Here is a 20,701-nt window from a genome sequence, read left to right as displayed (position 1 = left end):
CAATTTGAGTTTTTTTTGGCTTTTATTTGCATTTAGGAAAATGGGAAAGTATAAAAGAAAAATTCTAAGAGTGGAAGACACTGAGGTTGCTTCTTTGTTGGATGAATGCGTGAATTTGTATTATGGTTCTGTTCAGGAAGAAAATCGAAGAATCTCTTCTTCCACGTCTTTACCAGAAGAATCGATTTCTAGGGTTTCAATATTTACACCTAGGAATGCTTCCGAGATTCCCCCTAATGTTTCTACTTTGGATTCTATGAGACACTTAGGAAGGAGAGGTTATCGGATAAAACAGCCACAACTTGATCCTACCATAGGGAAAGGTGTGGGTGAAATTTCTTATGTTATCTCCGATTTCAATCTCATGGAGATTCGTTGTGTTTACTGGATCCTACCATAGGGAAAAATCTTCCGAAGAGAGGCTGAATCGACCCCGTCGTGGGGAAGTGGGTCTTCTTTTGGATGCCTTCAAGGCTAGCCTTCGATATGCGCTCTCACTTTTTGTGGGATGTCCTCTTAGGCATTATCAAATTTCTCCTTGTCAATTGGTCCCTAATGGTTGGAGAAGTATTGGGGCTTTCCAAATCAAATGTCTTCGATTGAAGAGACAGATTTTTGTAAGTTTGTTTATAAAATGTTTCACCTTAAATCATGTGAGTACCCACCCTGGGTGGTATTATTTTCGTCAATGTGGTGGTGTCCCTATTGTTGGGTCTTTTCCGACATCTAACCATGGCTGGAAGCAATGATTTTTCTAGGTAGTCCATACAGGACCGGGGTGCCCTATTAACTGGGGTTTTCCCAATACCGGAAAGGGGAACAAGATTATTCCCTTGGATTCTATTGATCAAGCTAGTTTTGAAGCTATAACGGCATACGGGAATCGGGTCAAGGGTGAAACTGTTGATTTACAAGATGTGGGTGAGCTAGAATTGGGTAGGTGCCTCGGGAATGGAGGTTTGATGAATAATAGACAAAGATTTATCTTGCCTTGTTTTATATTTATTTGTGATATATTATATATATTCTTTTTTTTTTGTGTATGTTGCAGTGAACTTCGGTTTGGACTCTTTGACTAGCCACATTGTGGAGAAAGATCTTCGTATTGATGGAAACCAGGTTTTTGAGCATCCAGAGGTGTGTGGGGGTAAGAAAAGAAAAACGTCTTCCTCCTTGGGAGATAAGGGTCTCTCCAAGAAAGTGCTACTACGACCTTCTCCTGCGTCTTCCCGGAATACCAAGATTGAGGGTCCCTCCCAGACAGAAGGAGGCAATCTCACCGTGGAGTCAATACCCCTAGAAGTTGGATCTTCAACAGGGATAATTGATCATCATGCCGGTGGGTCTTCCGTCGTACCTACCGATCTTCCTAGTGTTCTTGGGAAGAATAAAGGTAAAGGGAAAGCAGACGTTGGAGTGTTCCACCCAGAATGGTCCATTACTAAGGATCAAAAGGTGGTTGGTGATCTTGCTGCTTCCGAGGAGTGGGTTTTGAAAGGCATCGCTCTGGAGGATCAAGTTTTACTTTTTGGGATGCCTGACACGTTGTTAGAGCAGTCTGCTTTTGCTCGGAGTTATGAGGTGAGTTTTTTGTTCTATTCTTTTCCTCCTTATTTTCTATATATATATATTTTTTCTAACCTCGGTTTAATGTCATTCAGGTGTTGGGTTATATTTCTGAGCTAGTGCTACGTAGGAGGAGCGTGGCTGATGTATATAAAAAATCAGAGGAAGATCTAATAGTGATGATGAGGTCTCTCGAGTTTTCTGAGAGTGAACGAATTTGTTTAAATGGCAAGTTGAAAATAGCCAAAGCCAAGAAGGATTCTACAGAAAAATCATTGTTAGAAGTTTAAGAGAAGTTGAAGTTGGCCGAGGCGTCGGCTAGTTCTTCAAAAAATGCTCTTAAGAAGGGGAGGAAGAGGATAGATAGAAAGAAAAAAGCACTTGAAGACAAGCAGGCTGAGATTGATGAAATGAAAAAGCAAATGTCTACAGCTAAAGCTCGAGCTGTCAAAGAATATCTTCTTTCAGAGGCATGTCAGGAGATGCATAAAGGGATTGCTTCCTTAGCTTTAATGAATACTGCTTATTCGTTATGGAAGCAAGTGAGAGAAAGACAACCAGATTTTAAGTTCAAGGGGATTTGAGTGATTGACATGATGATCGAACGATTGGAATCTAGTACTTTCAGGCCTGGTTCTTCGGTAGGACAGCCAGAGGTCCCTCCTTCCTCTTCTCAAGTTCCTCAACATGTTCCTCCCAAAATTGTGTACCCAGGGGCCAAGGTTGGTTCTGATGTGATTACGAGTGGTGACGTTGTTGAGGTGACTATCGCTACTGCTATGAATGTTGCTCCTAAACATCAGTCAGAACCCTTTATTGAAGGAGGGATGAGTATCCCCTCCCCCACCTTTAATCTTTCTACCTCTACTGAGATCCCCGATGATGCTTCCAATGTTTAACATTTTTAATGTTTTTCTTTCTTGTTTTTATAATTCAATGAAAGGATTTTAAATTTTTTTTTGTCAGTCTTTTCCTTTCTACTTGTTTATTCATTATATTTATATATCGGGTTTTGTCATAATTTGCTCATTCCTTTACTTAGGAGCTTGTCTCTTCACCGAATGCGTTACCTCGAGTAATCTTGAAGCGCGAGAAGGAGCTAGAGTCTCAAGTGGAAATATTGAGTCGTGCCAATACTGTTCTAGAGAAGTGTCAGTCCGGGTTACAAGCAGAATCTAAGGGGCTAAAGGAAGAGCTGAAAAAATTAAAAAAGGAATTGGAGACATTTCAGGCTCTGGAACGTTAGGAGGATGACTTGGCAGCAAGGTTAGACTATGCTCGGGATATTGTGGATAACATTGGTGATTATGTATGGTCTGAAAGACGGGCTGCACCGAACCTGACAATTACTCATATGCTTGATTCCCCAGCCTTCGAACATTTTTGTAGGGAGAAGGAGAGAGAAGGAGCTCATCGGTTGTTCCTTCAGTTAAAGGACGTTATTCCAGATTTTGAATGGGACAAGATAGAAATAGGGTTGGATTTTCAAATTCCTATTCAGGAGATAATGCTTGACCCTTTGTCTATAGCCCTTCCTATATTTCCTCCCCTGCAGAATGTTCCTGGGCCTTTGCCTCCTATTCCATCGGGTCCCGAGCTAAACTCATAGATTTATTTTGTTTTTTGCGTCTCAGATATTTGTAATTATATGTATAGATCACCAAAAATATAGTGATATTTTGCGTACCTTGTATTATTTCTCTGGCTTCTGATGACCCTTGCACTTCATTTTGGCATTGTGGTCCCTAATAATGGATATCTCACTTTTCCAAGATTTTTGGCAGATTCGATGAGCTTTCATTTATTGCTTTCCCTATTTAACCAGTGCTTCTCATGGCTTTATGCTTATCAGAACTGTTGGGCGAACTGAATCATCGTTTTGGAAATCGCACCCTTTCTAGCGATGGGAGTAGTACGGACTCATTAGGATTGGGCCACGTGGCTTGAAGCGTAACTTCTTTGAACGTGGGATAGCTGTCATATTAAATTCCTCCTTTATCTCGAACCGTCGCCTTGCCTTGTATATAGTGAAAGATTTTTTTCTAACGTCTTCAGTTCTGGAGAGGAATCTCTTACTCTGTAATGGCTCTATTTTGCTGTTGTTATCGCCATCTCACGGAGATTCTATATCTTCAGTACCATCTTGATCATGGACGTTTTCCCCCTCATGAAGGACATAAAACCCTAGGATTCTTACCTTACAGAAGTTTTCCTTTCGGCTTCAATCTTCAATCGACATTTTTCATCACAACTTCGATCTTCAATCGACATGCAACGTCTTTTGATTCGTCAGGCTGTGGTGGTACCTCTCTGAGATATCTCCCTTTCTCTTTCTTTTCGAAGAAGGAAGGGTGTTCTGGAGGGGTAGAGAATCCTTAGAAGACTTCTCGCGGTCGATCTTCACTGTTAACATATTTGGTGATCGATGGCGTGGATCTCGCAAGCTCCTGAAGGACCCTAAATGCCTTTGTTTTCTCCCAGGATTTTTTGGTTTCTTTCCATCACTGGTTTGAGGGGAGTAGGAACAGGGGTATTTTGGTTTCCTTCACCATGCTCGGGAGTGGATCGCTCTTAGCGATGTTGTCTTCTTTGGATTCTCAGGGGGTGTCTGGAGCAGCTGGAGCCATTTGTCCAGCACCGAGCTTGGTATTGATCACCGAGGTGAATATATATTTCTTCTGCTCGGACTATTGATGTTCGATCTTCCTCGGTTCTTTTCTGCACAGGTTCCCCCTATACATATTCTCCTGGCGGTGTGATTGTGCACTGCAGTGGCCAAGTTTTTTGCCTCGATGGGTTTGCTTCCGAGATGAACTGTATTTATGATCTTAGTTGCGCTCTAATGTTCAAGGAATGTAATGGCTTTTTTCATGGAGCTTGTAAATTCATACTTGTAATATTGCATTGAATAAAAGAGATTGCTTTACTTTATTCTGCTTTCTTTGTATGCCCCTCCTTTTCTTCGAAGCAAACTCTTATTTTCACTGATGTCCTTTATGGTTGATACTCTATCTTATCTCACGTCGGTCTTGCAGCAGCACTTCTGCGATTCTTGCCTTTCCTTGGTTTTTTTTTTTTAGTAGTGCTTCTATGATGCGATTCGCCATGATGACCATTATCTCCTTGGGGAAACGTCCCTATGATGCAACTCACCATTATGGTCGAATGACCATCATTTCTTTGGGGAAGCGCCCCTATGGTGTAACTCACCATGATGATCAGATGACCATTATTTCTTTGGGGAAGCGCCCCTATGGTGCAACTCACCATTATGGTCGGATGACCATCATTTCTTTGGGGAAGACCCCCTATGGTGCAACTCACCATTATGGTCGGATGACCCTCATTTCTTTTGGGAAGCCCCCCTATGGTGCAACTCACCATTATGGTCGGATGACCCTCATTTCTTTTGGGAAGCGCCCCTATGGTGCAACTCACCATTATGGTCGGATGACCCTCATTTCTTTAGGGAAGCGCCCCTATGGTGCAACTCACCATTATGGTAGGATGACCATCATTTCTTTGGGGAAGCGCCCCTATGATACAACTCACCATTATGGTCGGATGACCATCATTTCTTTTGGAGACAATTATGCCCACTGATCATGTCATGCTCCTCAGCTCACCATTCGTAGGAAACTTTGTATGCTCATTGTCGACTTGTATTTCATTTTATTCCATTGAGAATCATGACAGATTTACAAAAGTTGTAGTTTAACATCGTCAGTAAGCTGACCTTTTACTGATAAAATTTTCGTAAGTTTTCAACATTCCAAGACCAAGGTATGCATGTCCCTTCTAAGGTTTCCAAATGATACGCCCCAGGAGCTACTCGTTTGAAGAATCTATACGGTCCTTCCCAATTTGGTGATAGCTTTCCCACTAATATCGGATCTGAGGCTTCAACCTTGCGAAATACCAAATCCCCTGGATGAAACTTTCTACTCTTCAGCTTCTTGTTGTAATGACGCGCTGTGCGCTGTTGATGCATCGCATTCTTTAACCGTGCTGACTCTCGGATTTCTTCTAATAGATCCAGGTTTGCCCTCAACTGTTCATCGTTGTCCTCGGGGTTATATGACTGGACTCTAAACGAAATTTCTCCGATTTCCATTGGAAGTACGGTTTCTATACCATATGTGAGCATAAAGGGTGTTTCTCCCGTGCTTAATCTTATAGTTGTTCGGTATGCCCACAGAATATTGGGTAGTTCTTCCACTCATAACCCTTTTGCGCTTTCCAACTTTTTCTTTATCCCATCTAGCAATATTTTGTTTACTGGCTCTGTCAATCCATTCGATTGGGGATGTGCTACCGAAGTCTTTCTTAGCTGAATCTCATACTGATCACTGAATTATTTAAATTTTTGCTCGAACTACTTTTCGTTGTCGGTAATAAGAATCCTCGGTATCCCATATCGATAGATAACAGAGTGAAGGAAGAATTTCCAAATTTTTGCTGCGAAAATGGTAGCTAAGGTCTCTACTTCCACCCCCTTTGTAAAATAATCTACAACTACTACCACAAACTGTCTGCCCCCCGACGCTGTAGGAAATGGCCCCAAAATATCCATTCCCCACTGTACAAAGGGTAAAGGACTAGATATGGAAGTGAGCTCGGTAGCTGGCTGACGAACGATCGGTGCAAGTTTCTGACATTTTAGGCACTTGCGAACAAAATTTAATGCTTCTTTTCGGAGATATGGCCAAAAGTATTGTTGTCTAATGACCTTGTGGGCTAGTGCTATGCCCCCAAGTGCCCCCCAAGTGTTGTCCACAAATGCTTGTGTGTATCTTCCGAAGCACATATTCTGCTTCCGATGGTCGGAGACATTATAGATACGGCATTGCAAATGCCTTCTTATATAATGTCCCTTCTATCATTATATATCGGGCGGCCCTCATCCTGACTTTCTTGGCTTCTTCTTTATCGGTGGGCAATATGCCCCCCTAGAGGTAATTAATTAATGGGTCCATCCAACAAGGTTCTATCTCCACCGGTAATACTTCTTCGGATTGTGCTATGCTCGGGGAGGTTAGTATATCCAGATACACGGTTCTGCTCAAATCTTGAAAATCTGAGGTGGCAAGTCTTGAGAGGGCATCTGCTGATGTATTTTGTGCTCGAGGTATTTGTAATATCTCGAAACGATTGAAGTTCGTCATCAAGTCTTGAACCTTTCTCAAATATTGGGCCATTCGTGTTTCTTTAGCATCATATCCCCCTTTGACTTGATTAACTATCAGCTGAGAGTCACTGTGTACAGTAATACGCTTCACCATTAGACTTTGGGCTAGCTTCAATCCTGCAATTAAAGCTTCGTATTCTGCCCCATTATTAGTGGTCTGGAATTTGAATCTTAGTGCGTATTGCACAATAAATCCCTCGGGGCTGGTTAATATCAAACTTGCCCCACAGCCTTGCGCGCTGGATGAGCCGTCTACATATAGCGTCCATTCTTTCGTTGTCTCCTCGGGTTCTGCGATGGTAGCGATTTCCTCATCAGGAAGCGTACATTCTACCACAAAATCCGCCAATGACTGAGCTTTAATTGCAGTTCGAGGCTTGTAATGGATGTTAAATTCCCCTAACTCTATGCTCCACGCCACTAGTCTTCCTGAGTGGTCTGTCTTAGCCAATATCTTCTTCAAAGGCTGATTGGTAAGCACCTCAATGGTATAAGCTTGAAAATAGGGCCTTAATTTTCTAGCCGCCATAACCAATGCGTATGTATACTTCTCCACACTGCTATATCTAGTTTCAGTATTCAGGAGGACTTTGTTGACATAATATATCGGTTTCTAAGTTCGTCCGTCTTCTTTGACCAGAACGGCTCTAATTGCAATCGCGGAGATAGCCAGATATAGCTGCAGTATGTCCTCCGGTTCAGGTCTGGCTAAAAGAGGTGGTTGTGCCAAATATCTTTTTAGTTCAATAAAGGCTATCTGGCATTCCTCAGTCCATTCAAAGGTAAGCTTGAGCCCTTTAGTTCCCCGCTCTTTCGCTCGATTCTTGAGAGTCTTGAAGAAGGGAAGACATCTGTTCCCCGAGGTTGAGATAAATCTTTCGAGCGCCGCAATTCTTCCTGTAAGTTCTTGCAACTCTTTGACTCTTCCTGGTGGATGCATCTCCAGTATAGCCTTAATCTTGGTCGAATTTGCTTCGATTCCTCTTCTTGAGACCATGAAACCAAGGAATTTTTCAATTGTGACTCCAAAAGCGCACTTGGTCGGGTTTAACCTCATCTTGCTTTCTCTTAGGACTTGGAATGCCTCACTTAGATCTGTAATGTGATCTCGTGCTTTCAGTCTTTTCACAAGCATATCATCTACATAAACTTCCATGTTTCGACCAATTTGGTGCCTAAAAAGGTAATTTACTAAGCGTTGGTAGGAGGCTCCTGCATTCTTTAGTCCAAAGGGCATGCGGATGTAACAATATGTATCTCTACCCGCGATGAATGAAGTTTTCAATATATCGGGCTCATACATCCCGATCTGATTATACCCCGAATATGCATCCATAAAAGAAAGCATTTCATGGCCTGCTGTGGCGTCTATCAATAAATCAATGCGAGGCAAAGGATAGTAGTCTTTAGGACAAGCTTTATTCAAATCGGTAAAATCAATACACATTCACCACTTGCCATTGGACTTAGGGACCATTACAATATTTGAGAGCCATTCCGGGTAGATGGCTTCCTCGATAAATCCTGCATCAAGTAGCTTGGTTACTTCTTCAATCACTTTCTCTTGTCATTCTGGCACAAAGGTTCGTCTCTTCTGGAATACTGGTTTAGCGTTAGGGTAGACACTAAGTTTGTGTTCTGCTATTTTTCTGTCTATCCCCGGCATGTTAGCGGCAGACCAAGTGAACACATCCGCGTTAGTTCTCAGGAAGTTTATGAGGTCGGTTCTCCTTTCACCGGTCAGGTTGGCGCCTATCTGGCCAAGGCGTGTAGCATCTCCCTCTACTATCTCCACTAATGCCAGGTCCTCAGCTGGTTCACTTCTTTCTGGCTCTTTGATATCTCGATTATCATCCAAATGGATTAGATTCATTTGCGGCTCCTTCCCCCTGGCCCTCATATATCCTTCATAGCAACGACGAGCCGTCACCTGACTTCCTCGACACTCCCCAATCCCATGATCGATTGGGAACTTCATGACTAAATGGGGAGTTGAAACCACTACTTATAGAGCGTTGAGACCAGGGCGTCCCAATATCCCGTTATGCACTGAATTCACCTTTACCACCAAAAAGTTCATCATCACGGTAGAGAGCTTTGGTTCTGTCCCCACTGTGACCAGCAGCTCAATCAATCCTTCAACCTGGACTGGGGCTCCATTGAACCCATAGAGGGGATTCCACTCTTTTCAGCATCTCGGATTTCAGGAGCATCTTTTCAAAGGCCTCATAATATAGGATATCTACTGAACTCCAATTGTCCACCAAGATCCACCCTACCGTGCAGTTGGCGATCACCATCTTGATCACAAGAGCATCGTTATGGGGCGTTTGTATATCTGCCAGGTCTTCATCAGAGAAGGTTATTGGGTAGCTAGTTTTCCTCTTCTTAAGTATAGTCTCGGTTTGCAGCACATTCCGCGTATGTTGTTTTCAGGAGTTTGAGCTTTCTCCCCCAAAGCCAGGTCCACCAAATATGGTGATGATCTCTCTTAATGGTGCATTCTCAATGTGGCCTTTACCTCAGGAAACTTCTTCTTTATCGGCCTTGGGTGGTGACCTTCGCCTTCTCTCGGGTTTTCGAGTTTGGTAATCCGTCCTTCGGTCATTCGTCTCTTTCTTGACGAATCGGCCAAGATGTCCCCTCTGGATAAACGCCTCAATCTCGTCTTTTAATTGTCTACATTCCTCGGTATCGTGACCGTGATCTTGGTGAAATCGGCAGTACTTATTCTTGTTGCGCTCATGTGCTGGCTTAACCATTTTGGCTGGCCAGCTTAGTGTGGCCTGATCTTTGATCTCGTTCAAAATATGTTCTCGAGGGTGAGTCAGGGCCGTATACTTTGGCTCAGATTCTCGATCTATGGCCCTAGGAACCTAAGCTTTCCTATCATCTCTCCTTTTCTTTCTATCCTCATCATCTCGATTGCGCTTCACGCCGGATTCTTGGGGGATTTCTTCCTTCATCCCTTGGGTTTTCTTCTCAGTTTTATCTTCTCTCTCTGCCGCAAGTACTTTAGCTAGGTTGATATACTTTTTACACCTCGAGAACAATTCATACATATCTCCTAGTTCGTCCATGATTAATGATTTTTTCAACTCGATATCTCTGACTCCACTTCGCAGGGCTTGAAACTTCACCATTGGATCCAAGTTTTGGACCTGCAGGGCTTCTTTGTTAAATCTTGTAAGAAAACTTCTGATGGACTCTTCCGGCTGTTGCTTTATAGCTAAAAGATTTGTGGTCGTCTTCTTGTGTACCTTGTTGTTCACAAAGTGAGCTAGGAAGGCCTGGCCTACGTCAGTAAAATTAGAGAGAGATCTTGGCGGAAGACGGGAAAACCATTGACGCGCTGTCCCTTTCAGAGTGGAGGGGAAGGCTCTACACATTATAGCGTCTAACGCGCCTTGGAAGAACAGGAGGGATTTGAAAGTTTCCAGGTGATCTTCCGGATCGGTAATGCCGGTGTATTGTTCCATAGTTGGAATCTTGAACCCTTTTGGGAGAGGTTCAGACCGCACCTCATCGGTAAATGCTAGATCTGTTGTGAAGTGGAAATTGTGGATTGAGGCCAGGTTCTTTCCCTTTATGACTTCTTGCAGTTGATTTTGGAGTTCCAAGACTTTATCGTTTAAGGCTTGCTCAATCTTTGTCATATGTGAATCCTGATTCTTGGCGGCTCCTGGTATCTCTCTGTTCTTCCGTCGAATATTATTTGCGTTGCTGTGGTTTTCGCTGAGTTCTGGAGAATAAGATCTTTCTCTGTTCAACAATGGAGGTGGGGGTACAGGAATCCCCTGCAGAAGACCGCGTTGCATTTCCAACATTTGTTCGATCTTATCATCCCAGTGAGTTTGCATTGCGTTGAATTGCTCCACCGACACATAACGTGGTGGATTTCTTGGAAATCTTGACTGCGATTCAGCTAAATGCGACGGCTCCGGATCTTCTGAGATATGATTTAGCACTTCTTGATGGAAAATTGCTGGTGGAGCTCCTCCCAGACCGGCGACTGAAGGTCCCGGAGGGGGAATAGGAGCAGGAGCAGCGGCGGCGATGGATCGTGTGACCCTTGCCTGATTTCTTGTGTTTGTCATGGTGGGATCTTTGCAGGTTTCTATCTCCTGTTCCCACAGACGGCGCCAAATGTTGTACAAGAATTTCTACCGGAGAGAATCCTCGTTACAAACACAGTTCTTAAATTGTTACAGTAGATTGAAAAGTGTGGAGAATAATGGAACCGCAGAAAGATAGAAAAGTGACCCTCAAATATAACATTCTCTTTCTCGATTATTACAGACCAAATTGACCTCTCCCCATGAGGGGCTTGCCCTGTATTTATATAGTTGGTGGGGATCTGCAGTAGTCCCTTCTTCGTTAGCCGTGGTCTTCCCTTGTCGCACGGTTTTTTTGGTACTTCTGTTCGGGATATGGTCCCCCTTTGTCTCCGGGATTCCCGGTCCACGTGGGAGTTTTCTTTCGAGGGGATCTCTAACCGCCATCCCTGCATAGCTGTTAGGCACATGGGACTTTGTTGGCGTGCCTTCCAAATCTCATCTTCTGGTGAGTCCACGTGTACGTTCATGATTTACAGTGGAAAATATGGTGTAACAGGTAGTTTGGTAAATCTCTCCAAACCCAATTTTGAGTAATCTTGTAATTTTCCCTACAATTTTCTCCTGACTTGAGAGCCATTAGATATCTAGATGGCCTCCAGATTCACAATGTAATAATCATCAGGGCATTCTCATACTCTATACATTACAAGAATATCTTTTATAGCAACTCTACCATTACACACCATCACAGATTCACAGCTCTTGGGGCAATATTACAAGTCTTAAACCCCACTTTGAGGAGATGCTGTTTCTAGAGTCTCGAACCAATGACCACTTGGTCAAAATGGAGCAACCTTAACCATTGCACCAAGGTCCACCCTTGATCATTTGTGCGTATATCTGAGTTTCGCCCCTTAAGCATTAACTCAAAAGTGCTCCATCACTCTATTACGCAAAATGCCTGTTTGCTCAGCTGGTAATGTGCACTGTTGACCCATTACCCACAAAGGGAAAGAAGGATAGGCGACGAAAAATAAAACCATTAGCCCATATCTTCTGCAGGTCATTGAGGGGGTTTACAAAAGCAATTGGTTTAAACTTATGAAATCAAGAGCTGGGGACAGGAACAACCCTAACATAGTAACAATATACATATATTCCTTAGGTTTCCTTATCTGTTCAATATGGTTCTATTATTTACTTAACCAACATTGTGCACTTTACAACAATAAATGAACAACAATGAATGGAGTGAAGAAAATAGTGGGTTGTCTTTGGAAACATCGTTAAAAACTTAAAATCGTAATGATATAGAGAAAACAAGGGCAAAATAAATATGAAAAAAAGTAACCACAACATTAATGAATCAAACATACCATCAAACGCCAATTCCATTTACAATGATTGTTTCAGTAATCTACACCGACACTGGAATATACAATGTTGGTTGCACGGAGAAAGTATACTGAAAGATGAATCAAGTTATAAGCCTTGAGAAGCATTCGATGAAAGCCACAAAGCCCACAAGACACTGCAAGAGACTCTAATGTTACAGGACTCAGTTCTACACTTCTACATGCTACCTGAGGTTAGCAGTTCATGGAGAATAAATGGACATACAAGTAGGAAGGTTGGTGAAGACATGCTCCAAGTAAACTACATATGCTGCTTACTAGCTACTTGTGAGTAAGGTGACCCGTTTTCCTGCTACTTGTGAGGAAGAATTACATGCTAAGTATACATTGAAGCCTTATAGGGTCTTGAGGAACTTTGTACCAAGCTCTATACATCAGCTTTATAGAAATGAAGGAACTTCAGAGGTAAAACTTTTTCCTGCAACAAAGAATGATCATAAGAAGCACGGTTAATACAATCCGGAAAACCCCATCGTATTGTAAACTACAAAATAACAAAGAAGGAAAGTAGAAAGCCTAATCAAGCAACCTTAATCATTTCTTCAGACTGGGAGGGGAAGCAAAGACCAGTAGAGCAATTCTGCAATATCTCAGGGCTTCTCATCCATGCCCTGTGTTTATCACTCGTTTGTAACTTGTGACTGAACATCTGAAACAAAAAAAAGACCCTTGACGAATGAACATAATGGATATGAATAAAGAAAAACCCAAATACAGTGGGCATCTGGTTTGTGATATGCAAACCTGAGAAACAGGGACAGTTGGTTGTTGCAGTTGATCTCCTTCAATGTTTATACCTGTACCTTGGCATTCAGGGCAAAATACAGAAGAAATTGGTACTCTTGGAGTTTTCTTTCCATCTTCTGTTTCAGTTTCACTGCATTTGGATCTGCTCTCTCTCCCAGGTTTACATGTCGTTTCCAAATTGGATGATTGATTTTTCCAGATTTCAAACTCACAGATAAGAATCCAGTGTATAAGACAGGAAGTGTGGAATACATGGAATGCCTACAACAAAAGCGAGGGGTTGGAAGGGATCAAAGGAATGGATAAAAGCCTCTGATGTTCAGGCAGATTACTTATGCACATAGATCACCATGAGGCAAAATAACAGCTCAGGAAATAAACTTACCCCATTCACATTTCTACTGCTGCAAGCCAGTCTACCCGTCTTCATATTTAACAAGGTTGCCATATCCTTCCCTGGTAGCATTTTCCGTTGACAGACATCACACATTCTTTCAGCTGCTGCCCGCTCTTGCTGTCTTATCTCCCGCCTAAGAATCTTGTCTGAAGTTGAACTAGATGAAACAACAGAGCCATTCCGAGAAGAACCACATTGATTGATTAAAGATTTGCTGATATCCTCTGGGTCAGAGAACGACTTTTTTCTCTTCTTTCTAGGGCCTTCAACTGTCTCAATCTCTGTCTGAGCACCAGAACAGGCTGATTTTTTTCTTTTCTTTCTAGGGCCTTCACATATTATCTCAGTATCTGTATGAGAACTAGAACGGGGCGACGTGCTAAAATTATCATATATACCACTTCTACCTAGATCACAAGTGTAAGGGAAAGTGATGACAGCAAAGTCATGATCCCAAACCATGTCACCTAGATCTTCTTCCCTCTCTTTCCCCAGCCAAGCACACCATATTCTATGAATCCAGTTTGAGAACCCCTCACCTTCACAGATTCTTGCAGAAATATCTCCAAACCCGTTAAAACTCACCTCTAGAACAGAAATCTCATCTCTAATAACAACACCAGGTATAGAAAGATTGTAATTCCTACCATCAGGATTCAAATTAGTACCATTGCCCCTCGAAACACGTCTCAGATTATCCTCGGAAGAACTCGAATTCTTACCATTATTAAGATTATAGTTTTTGTGAGAAAGCAATAGCCCATCTTTGTATTGACTCGAAATAAGTAGTTGTTTATCTTGCTCAGAGGAATTATGAAAGAAAAATACCCCATCATTGAAAGGCCATCGATTTGGAAGCAAAAGAGTAACTTCTGCAGCAGTGTACCTTTTTTTATGGAGGGTTCCGTTGAGATGGTCAAACAAGGTATCCTCGCTGTAACACGGAGAGAAGCACAGAATGCAGAAGAAGATGTCGCGTTTTCCGTCTTCCCTCAGCTCGACGTACTCGTGGCCTTGGGATCGCACTTTCCGAAGCGTGATTTTGTTAGCCAGTTCTCTCACACTTGAAGCCTTCACAAACCCTAATTCTTGTTTTCCCGCCATTCAAAATATTCCCGCTCTTGAATTCAAACACCCAGAAATGATCTTGAAGAACCAAGAATCAAGTAACCCTTATCAGAAACCAAGAAAGAAGCAAAAAAGGAAACTTGAAAACTTATAGTCCAGGAACCCTAAATCAAATGGATCAGGAAGACGAATCGAAAGAGTTCAATTCAACAATTGACTTCATACTTTTCCTCTCACCTCCAGCTACAACCAGAAATAAACCAACAGAGATGATCAAAAAAAGCTCAGAAAACCCCAAATTCTTGAAATCTGAAAACACTTAGAAACCCCTAAATCGACAACTACCAGAAGAACATATAGTAAAGCCCTCAGCTAACCCTCGAATTCGCGGCCCTATTCCCGAAATTAACTCACGAAACCCCAGAAGAACGATATATGAACAAGAATCTGCCATAGCCATCTCGATTTCTTACAGTAAAAGGAATCACTAAAGAACTCTTTTTAGCGGAGAAGAGCAGAAAGAAATGACTAACGAACGAGGGAAGGGAACTGAAATAAAACGACTCTTTTTTTAACAGATTTTCGTTTTGAATATTTTAATTTGCAAAAATTATTGAAAGGAGATGCCAAGAGGATTCCGTTACGATTCCTCCAACTGTGTTTTGGATAAGTATTGGAAAGTGTAAACGTCCAGAAGGTAGCTCAACGGTCGTCGGTGTCGGTAAACCAGATTTTCCAGCCCGAGCAAAGAAGCCCACATTTCAACTTTTGGGCCTAAGCCCATCAAATGAGCTTGTCCATTTAAACTCAAGTATCGGCGGATATGTACTGGTAACGCTGATACAGATCGGATGTATCGGTAAAAAAGTGGATTAGTTTTGAAATTACATCCGATACTGGGCCGATAAGGTATCAATATCAGCCAAGACTTATACAGACACCAATACTGATATAACCTTGGCCCATCAGCCCACCCATGGGATTGTAGTGAAAGAATGAAATAAGGCTTAGACTGTTAGGTAATGAATAACACCTCTCCCCATCTCTCTCTAGCTGGTGGCTGAGGGTACACTAGCACCTCTGTGCCCCTCTATGTGCGAAACTGTTTCAATGCTCTTCATTAGTGTGCTTCCTCTGCTGTTTGTTTAAAAAATTCTCTCACAAAAAGAATTCTACAACACAACTACTAAAGTACCTAACACTCCCCTTCGAAAACTCCTCCCCAACCCACCCCTCCTCAAACAAAATGTACAAAGCATTTTTCATTGAGGGAGATAGAATGTTAAAAAAGAGAGAGAATGTAAAAGGTGTAAGAAACGGTCTCTATATTATCAGCATGAAATTTATTTTAATTTCAACTCTAAAATAAGGCGATGAATTCGAAGTAGAATTAATCAAAAACTTTTCTGTCAAGATCTGGTTAGTTGGTGTAATTTTTTTTTTAATATCCGATTCGTTATTGTAGTGTTATTTAATTCAAATCTTTAGCAAATTCAAGGACAGATCATTGGTCAAAGAATATTTATAAAGAAGTGTTTCATCCTTCTTGTTTATTTTGTGTATCCTATTGTTTATTTACTATCATATAAACTAAACCCATCTCATACGAGCCTTGGTTCTCTTTTCTCTATCTCCTCTTCTCAATCCTGCCACATGATCTTCATAAAAGTCAAGAAGTTCAAGATTTTCTGGCAATTATTGGATAGATTAGTTACTGGGTCTATTATTTGAGGCTCTGTTTGGTTGCAAGGGGATTAAAGGGAAGGGAAGTGAAATTTTCATATTTAAAAAAAAATCCTTTTTAATCATTATCCCATATGACACCATGTGACAATATATCAAACTCCAAATCATTTCATATTTGGTTATTAAAATTCACTTTACTTTGCATCCATTTCCCTTTGGTTTAAAATATAAAATAAATATTACGTGTAAAATATATCTTTACTGGATATGGTAAGAAATTTAAGTAGTTTATACAATCACATGGGTAATGATTACAAAAATTCATTTTTTAGGTTTGCAAAATTTCTCTTCCCTTCCCTTCCCTTCCCTTCCTTTTCCTTTAAATCCCCTTGCAATCAAACGGAACCTAATTTAAACATTTTCTCCAATACAGTCAAATCTAGGATCGGATTCGCCGTATCGACTGATACTGGATCTATGGTAAATAAAGCAGAGGGTAAAATAATAACAAAAAAAATATATCAGAATCTTGAGGATAAAGCACTGTGAACTAAATCCTTCGATCTAGGTTCATTGCAAGTTCGTACACCCATCAATAGTCATAAATGTTTTGCCTTTGTAGCATAAAGTCGATAATGCACACCATCCGAACTAGGGGTACAAGTTTGGCCTTCTCGGCCTGAACCCACCCTGGCCCACCCTGAGCCTGAACAGGGTCTGGGCTGAGATATTTGGTCCTGAGAACGGGTCAGGGCTAAAAATTTCTGGCCTTGAGTCAGGGTCGGGTCGGGTCGGGCCAAGGTTGAGGCCTCGGGCTAAGCCTAGCCCAGCCCGGCCCTACCTTGTTTTAAGTTATATTATAAAATATATATTGATATAATATATATAGTATACACTTTAAATGTAAACAACATTTTGTTATATAATATATTATATATGAAGATAAGAAGTGATATAATACATTTATGGGAAGCAGTTTTCTGTACGGGAGTGTGGCCTACGCCAGCACTCCCATGTGTCTATCTCTCTCCTCCTTAAAACAAGGGGGCAGAGGTGTCTTTTCACATGGGGAGGAGAGAGATAGACTTATAGGAGTGCTGGCGTAGGCCACACTCTCGGACAGAAAACTTTTTTCCCTACATTTATAATAGTGTTATTTTACGTAAAATCGATAATTTTCTCCCCGGCCCATTTCCTTCTTCCTCCCAATGATCAAGGCCAATCAGGGTCAGCCCGGCCCGGCCCGACCCTAAGGGCGGGTTAGGGTTGGATTTTTCAGGGCCTGAGTCAAGGTCGGGTCAGGCCTGGGCCCAGCTAAGGGGATTCAAGGTTGGGCTAGGGTTCTATAAAGCCTGGCCCAACCTGACCCCTGTTGCAACCCTAATCCGAACCCCTTGTCTCCCTTGACCATTGGTGAAGGAAAATTGCCTCCTTTCCACAAAGTAGACATTATAACATGGTTTGAGGTATCAGTACCGGATCATCCGTATCGGCCAAATCTGTATAGGTATTGCTTAACCTTGATCCCAATATTTGAGCGATACTGATGCGGTTGCACGAATCAGATCTGGTATTGACTTTGTAACGTGGTATAGTCCGTTCCTTCGATACCCACCTAAAAATCCGATTGTACATATATGATTTTTTTTTGGTAATAATTGTACATATATGATTTCATAGCATTAAAAAATTGATTTCACGCATTATGAGTTTTGAATTTTGATACCTACCTAAAATCCTTTTTTTCCCTAAAAAATAGTTATCTTTTAACGCTTTTCCCTGATTGATATCCCCCAAATGGGTTAATCCTACATTACATGTAATATTTAACATAAAAGATCTTTTACTTTTGGGAAATTTTCATGTACCTCCCCTAAGGTATCACCTAATTATAAAAACACCCCTTAACTTTGAGAAATTGCATGTATCCTTGAGTTTCTTAAAAGTTTAACACATGCCCCCATTTTGTTAGTTTAAGACTAACAATGTTAAAGTCAGCCCAAGCCCAACCCGGCCCTGCCAAGGCCAGGAAAAAGGTTAACCCAAGCCCGCCTTGTAGATTGAAAAACCAGACAGGCCTAGGGTCTGGGCTCAGGGCGGGCTTGGGTTTGCCGGGCCAAATTGATACCCCTAAATATAGTCGATCCAATAGGGCTCCAGTCTCCATTTTTTCAATTGGGATGCTTATGTGTGGAGAACTAAGTTGGATCAAAGTCCAAGCAGTATATTTTTCTTAACTACGCAGATGGATCAAAGGGGTACAGGTTGCGGGATGCTACTGTGAAGGCACAAATGCAATAGAAGCGATGTTTGAGATTAAGTTTTTTGAGAGGCTCATGAATATACCAAATGTTCTGGATGATGATGAATCAACTGATGCAGAGCATGATAGTGAAACACCAGATGCAGGCACTCAGGGTGATTAAGGTCAACCAGTGAGAGACTGCAAAGCTTCAACTTGGCTTCATTACTTTCAAAAAAAAATCCTGAATCCAGCATTCCACATACAAGGGATTTTTTTACTTCTCTTTATTTCTCACACAGATTTTAATTCCATGGAAGAAATATGACAGATTTGGTAAGTGGTTTACCACTATGTGAAGGGTTTTCAAATGGGCTAAGCAAGAATTCCAAGCAGAGAGATTCATAAACTAAAAACCAAGAGATCAATGACAAAATTTACTTACTTTCCTCTAAAATTTGGACGTAGGAGTGTAGGACAACTACCAAGATTCTTAGAGACCCAAAAGCTTGTGTAACATTCAAATGATTAACTTATAATGAGCTTAAGATCCAAAAGCTTACCAATACAGTGATTCATGTACAAAGATGATGAGGTTCAGATGAAGCCTACACCACATTTAGATAAACTTTTTTGCCATTCCATTGCAATCAATATTTTTATCATGGCATTCAACAGTGATCCAGCTACTCCCCACCTCCTTCCTCAATCTTCTTTCCCTCATCATACCCCTCAATTCCTCCACAACATCCCATCTCCCAATGGCAGAATAGAAGTTCGAAAGCAAAATATAATTTCCAGGCTTCTCTGGCTGTAGCTCAAGTAGCCGTTTTGCTGCAAATTCACCCCTCTTGATATCTAAATTAGTTCTACAAGTATTCAATAAGGCTGCCCATACTTCACCTGTAGGCTTAGTGCCCCTCTCACCCATATCATGTAAGTGACCCCAGGCTTCATCAATCCGACTTGCCCGACCTAAAAGGTCAATGAAGCAAGCATAATGCTCTGGACCCAGATCAAACCCATATTTCTCCTTCATCAGAAGAAAACATTCTTGTCCTTGTTCCACCAGTCCACAATGCCCACAAGCAGATAGAATAGCAAGAAATGTCACAGGATTGGGTGAAATACTACTCTGCTCCTCCATCTCTTTGAACAACTCAAAAGCTTCAACCCCATGTCCATTACTTCCGTATGCATCTATGATGCTGGTCCAAGAAACCACGCTTTTAGAAGGGATTCGATCAAACAGAAAATGAGAAACAGATATTTTTCCACATTTTGCATACATATCCAACAAAGCATTGCATAACTGGGTATCAAACTCAAATCCAAGACGTAGTGCCAAACAGTGTACCTGCCTTCCAGTTGATAAATCTGATTTCTCTGAGCAAGCAGCAAGAACACAAGTAAAAGCAATGCAATTTGGTTTCATCTGTCTGATAAGCATAAACACCTCATCGAACTTCTGATTTCGAATGCACCCAGAAAGCAAGGAATTAAGGATAACATTGTCTCTCCTGCAATTCAAATGGCAGAAGACTTTCATGGCTTCCCCAAATAATCCACAGTTGGAATAGAAATCAATGAGAACAGTACCAAGAACAAGCAAATCATTACCCATAACAATCACCAAAGCATGAACCTGCTTTCCCTGTTGAAGAGCATTCAGAGAGGCACACGCTTTCAGAACAGAGCATAGTGTGAAGCTGGTAAACTGAATCCCACTCTTCCACATTGCTCCAAAAGCTTTAAGGGCATTCCAAGCAAGGCCATAGAGGAGGAAGCCTGAAATCATGGTATTCCATGCACTGGCATCCTTGGACTTTGCCTCTTCAAAGACACGAACCGAATCACCCAAGAGGCCGCACTTGGAGTACATGTCAACCAAGGCAGTTTTTGTAACAGTTTCAGATTCTGAACCAGTTTTTATGACCAAGGCATAGACCTGTTGGCCTCCCTTCACATCTGAAAGAGCTGAGGATGCACCAAGAATGGACGTGAAAGTGTAAGCATTGAGGTTGAGGTGCATGCAGTGCATCTGATGGAAGAGAAGCCATGCATCTTGAGCATGGCCCTTGCGAACATGGGCACTGAGGAGAGCATTTAGGGAGAACAAGTCTCTGTCCACGGTTTCATCAAACAAGTGATTTGCATGAACAATGCCTTCTCGCTGTAGGAAACTGTTGCTTGAAATCAAAATTTTCAAGGAAGTCCCATGTGAGGAGCCGAGATGTGACCTTAACATGAAATCTACAGGCCTGCATGAATGAGAGAGGAGAAGTACATTAGTTGAACACTAGTGTCCTTAGACTGTGTTTGGTAGCAATTCTG

At 41.7% G+C, this 20,701-nt stretch overlaps 2 protein-coding genes across 3 annotated transcripts; both read right to left on the bottom strand.

Moving 5' to 3' along the window:
• Window positions 1-12,412: 12,412 nt before the first annotated feature.
• Window positions 12,413-14,565, bottom strand: LOC122639698. Of its 2 annotated transcripts, XM_043832601.1 has the most exons (4): window positions 13,360-14,561; window positions 12,972-13,235; window positions 12,757-12,876; window positions 12,413-12,645 (listed from the first exon to the last, which is right to left on the bottom strand). In XM_043832601.1, the coding sequence occupies exons 1-4, from the start codon at window positions 14,473-14,475 to the stop codon at window positions 12,595-12,597; spliced, it is 1,551 nt and encodes a 516-aa protein (XP_043688536.1). In that variant the 5' UTR covers window positions 14,476-14,561; the 3' UTR covers window positions 12,413-12,594. The 2 variants fall into 2 exon arrangements, with proteins under 2 accessions (XP_043688536.1, XP_043688537.1); XM_043832602.1 differs by lacking the exons at window positions 12,413-12,645; window positions 12,757-12,876 and having other exon boundaries at window positions 13,086-13,276; window positions 13,319-14,565.
• Window positions 14,566-18,985: 4,420 nt separating this feature from the next.
• Window positions 18,986-20,654, bottom strand: LOC122639697 (pentatricopeptide repeat-containing protein At5g66500, mitochondrial-like). The gene has a single exon (XM_043832600.1). The coding sequence runs from the start codon at window positions 20,613-20,615 to the stop codon at window positions 18,987-18,989; it is 1,629 nt and encodes a 542-aa protein (XP_043688535.1). The 5' UTR covers window positions 20,616-20,654; the 3' UTR covers window position 18,986.
• Window positions 20,655-20,701: the final 47 nt, after the last annotated feature.

The sequence above is a fragment of the Telopea speciosissima genome, chromosome 9 (assembly GCF_018873765.1).
Source record: "Telopea speciosissima isolate NSW1024214 ecotype Mountain lineage chromosome 9, Tspe_v1, whole genome shotgun sequence".
NCBI lineage: Eukaryota > Viridiplantae > Streptophyta > Magnoliopsida > Proteales > Proteaceae > Telopea > Telopea speciosissima.
Note: the sequence above shows the minus strand (reverse complement) of the source record. Positions and strands in the feature narration are given on the sequence as shown.

What these genes read in the sequence shown, in the direction of transcription:
- LOC122639697 (XM_043832600.1), bottom strand. Translation starts at nt 20,615, where the DNA reads ATGTTAAGGTCACATCTCGGCTCCTCACATGGGACTTCCTTGAAAATT.
- LOC122639698 (XM_043832601.1), bottom strand. Translation starts at nt 14,475, where the DNA reads ATGGCGGGAAAACAAGAATTAGGGTTTGTGAAGGCTTCAAGTGTGAGA. An exon ending in GCAGTAGAAATGTGAATGGG is followed by an intron (nt 13,236 to 13,359) that starts GTAAGTTTATTT and finishes CTTTTGTTGTAG; the next exon opens with GCATTCCATGTATTCCACAC. An exon ending in AGTCTGAAGAAATGATTAAG is followed by an intron (nt 12,646 to 12,756) that starts GTTGCTTGATTA and finishes TCTTTGTTGCAG; the next exon opens with GAAAAAGTTTTACCTCTGAA.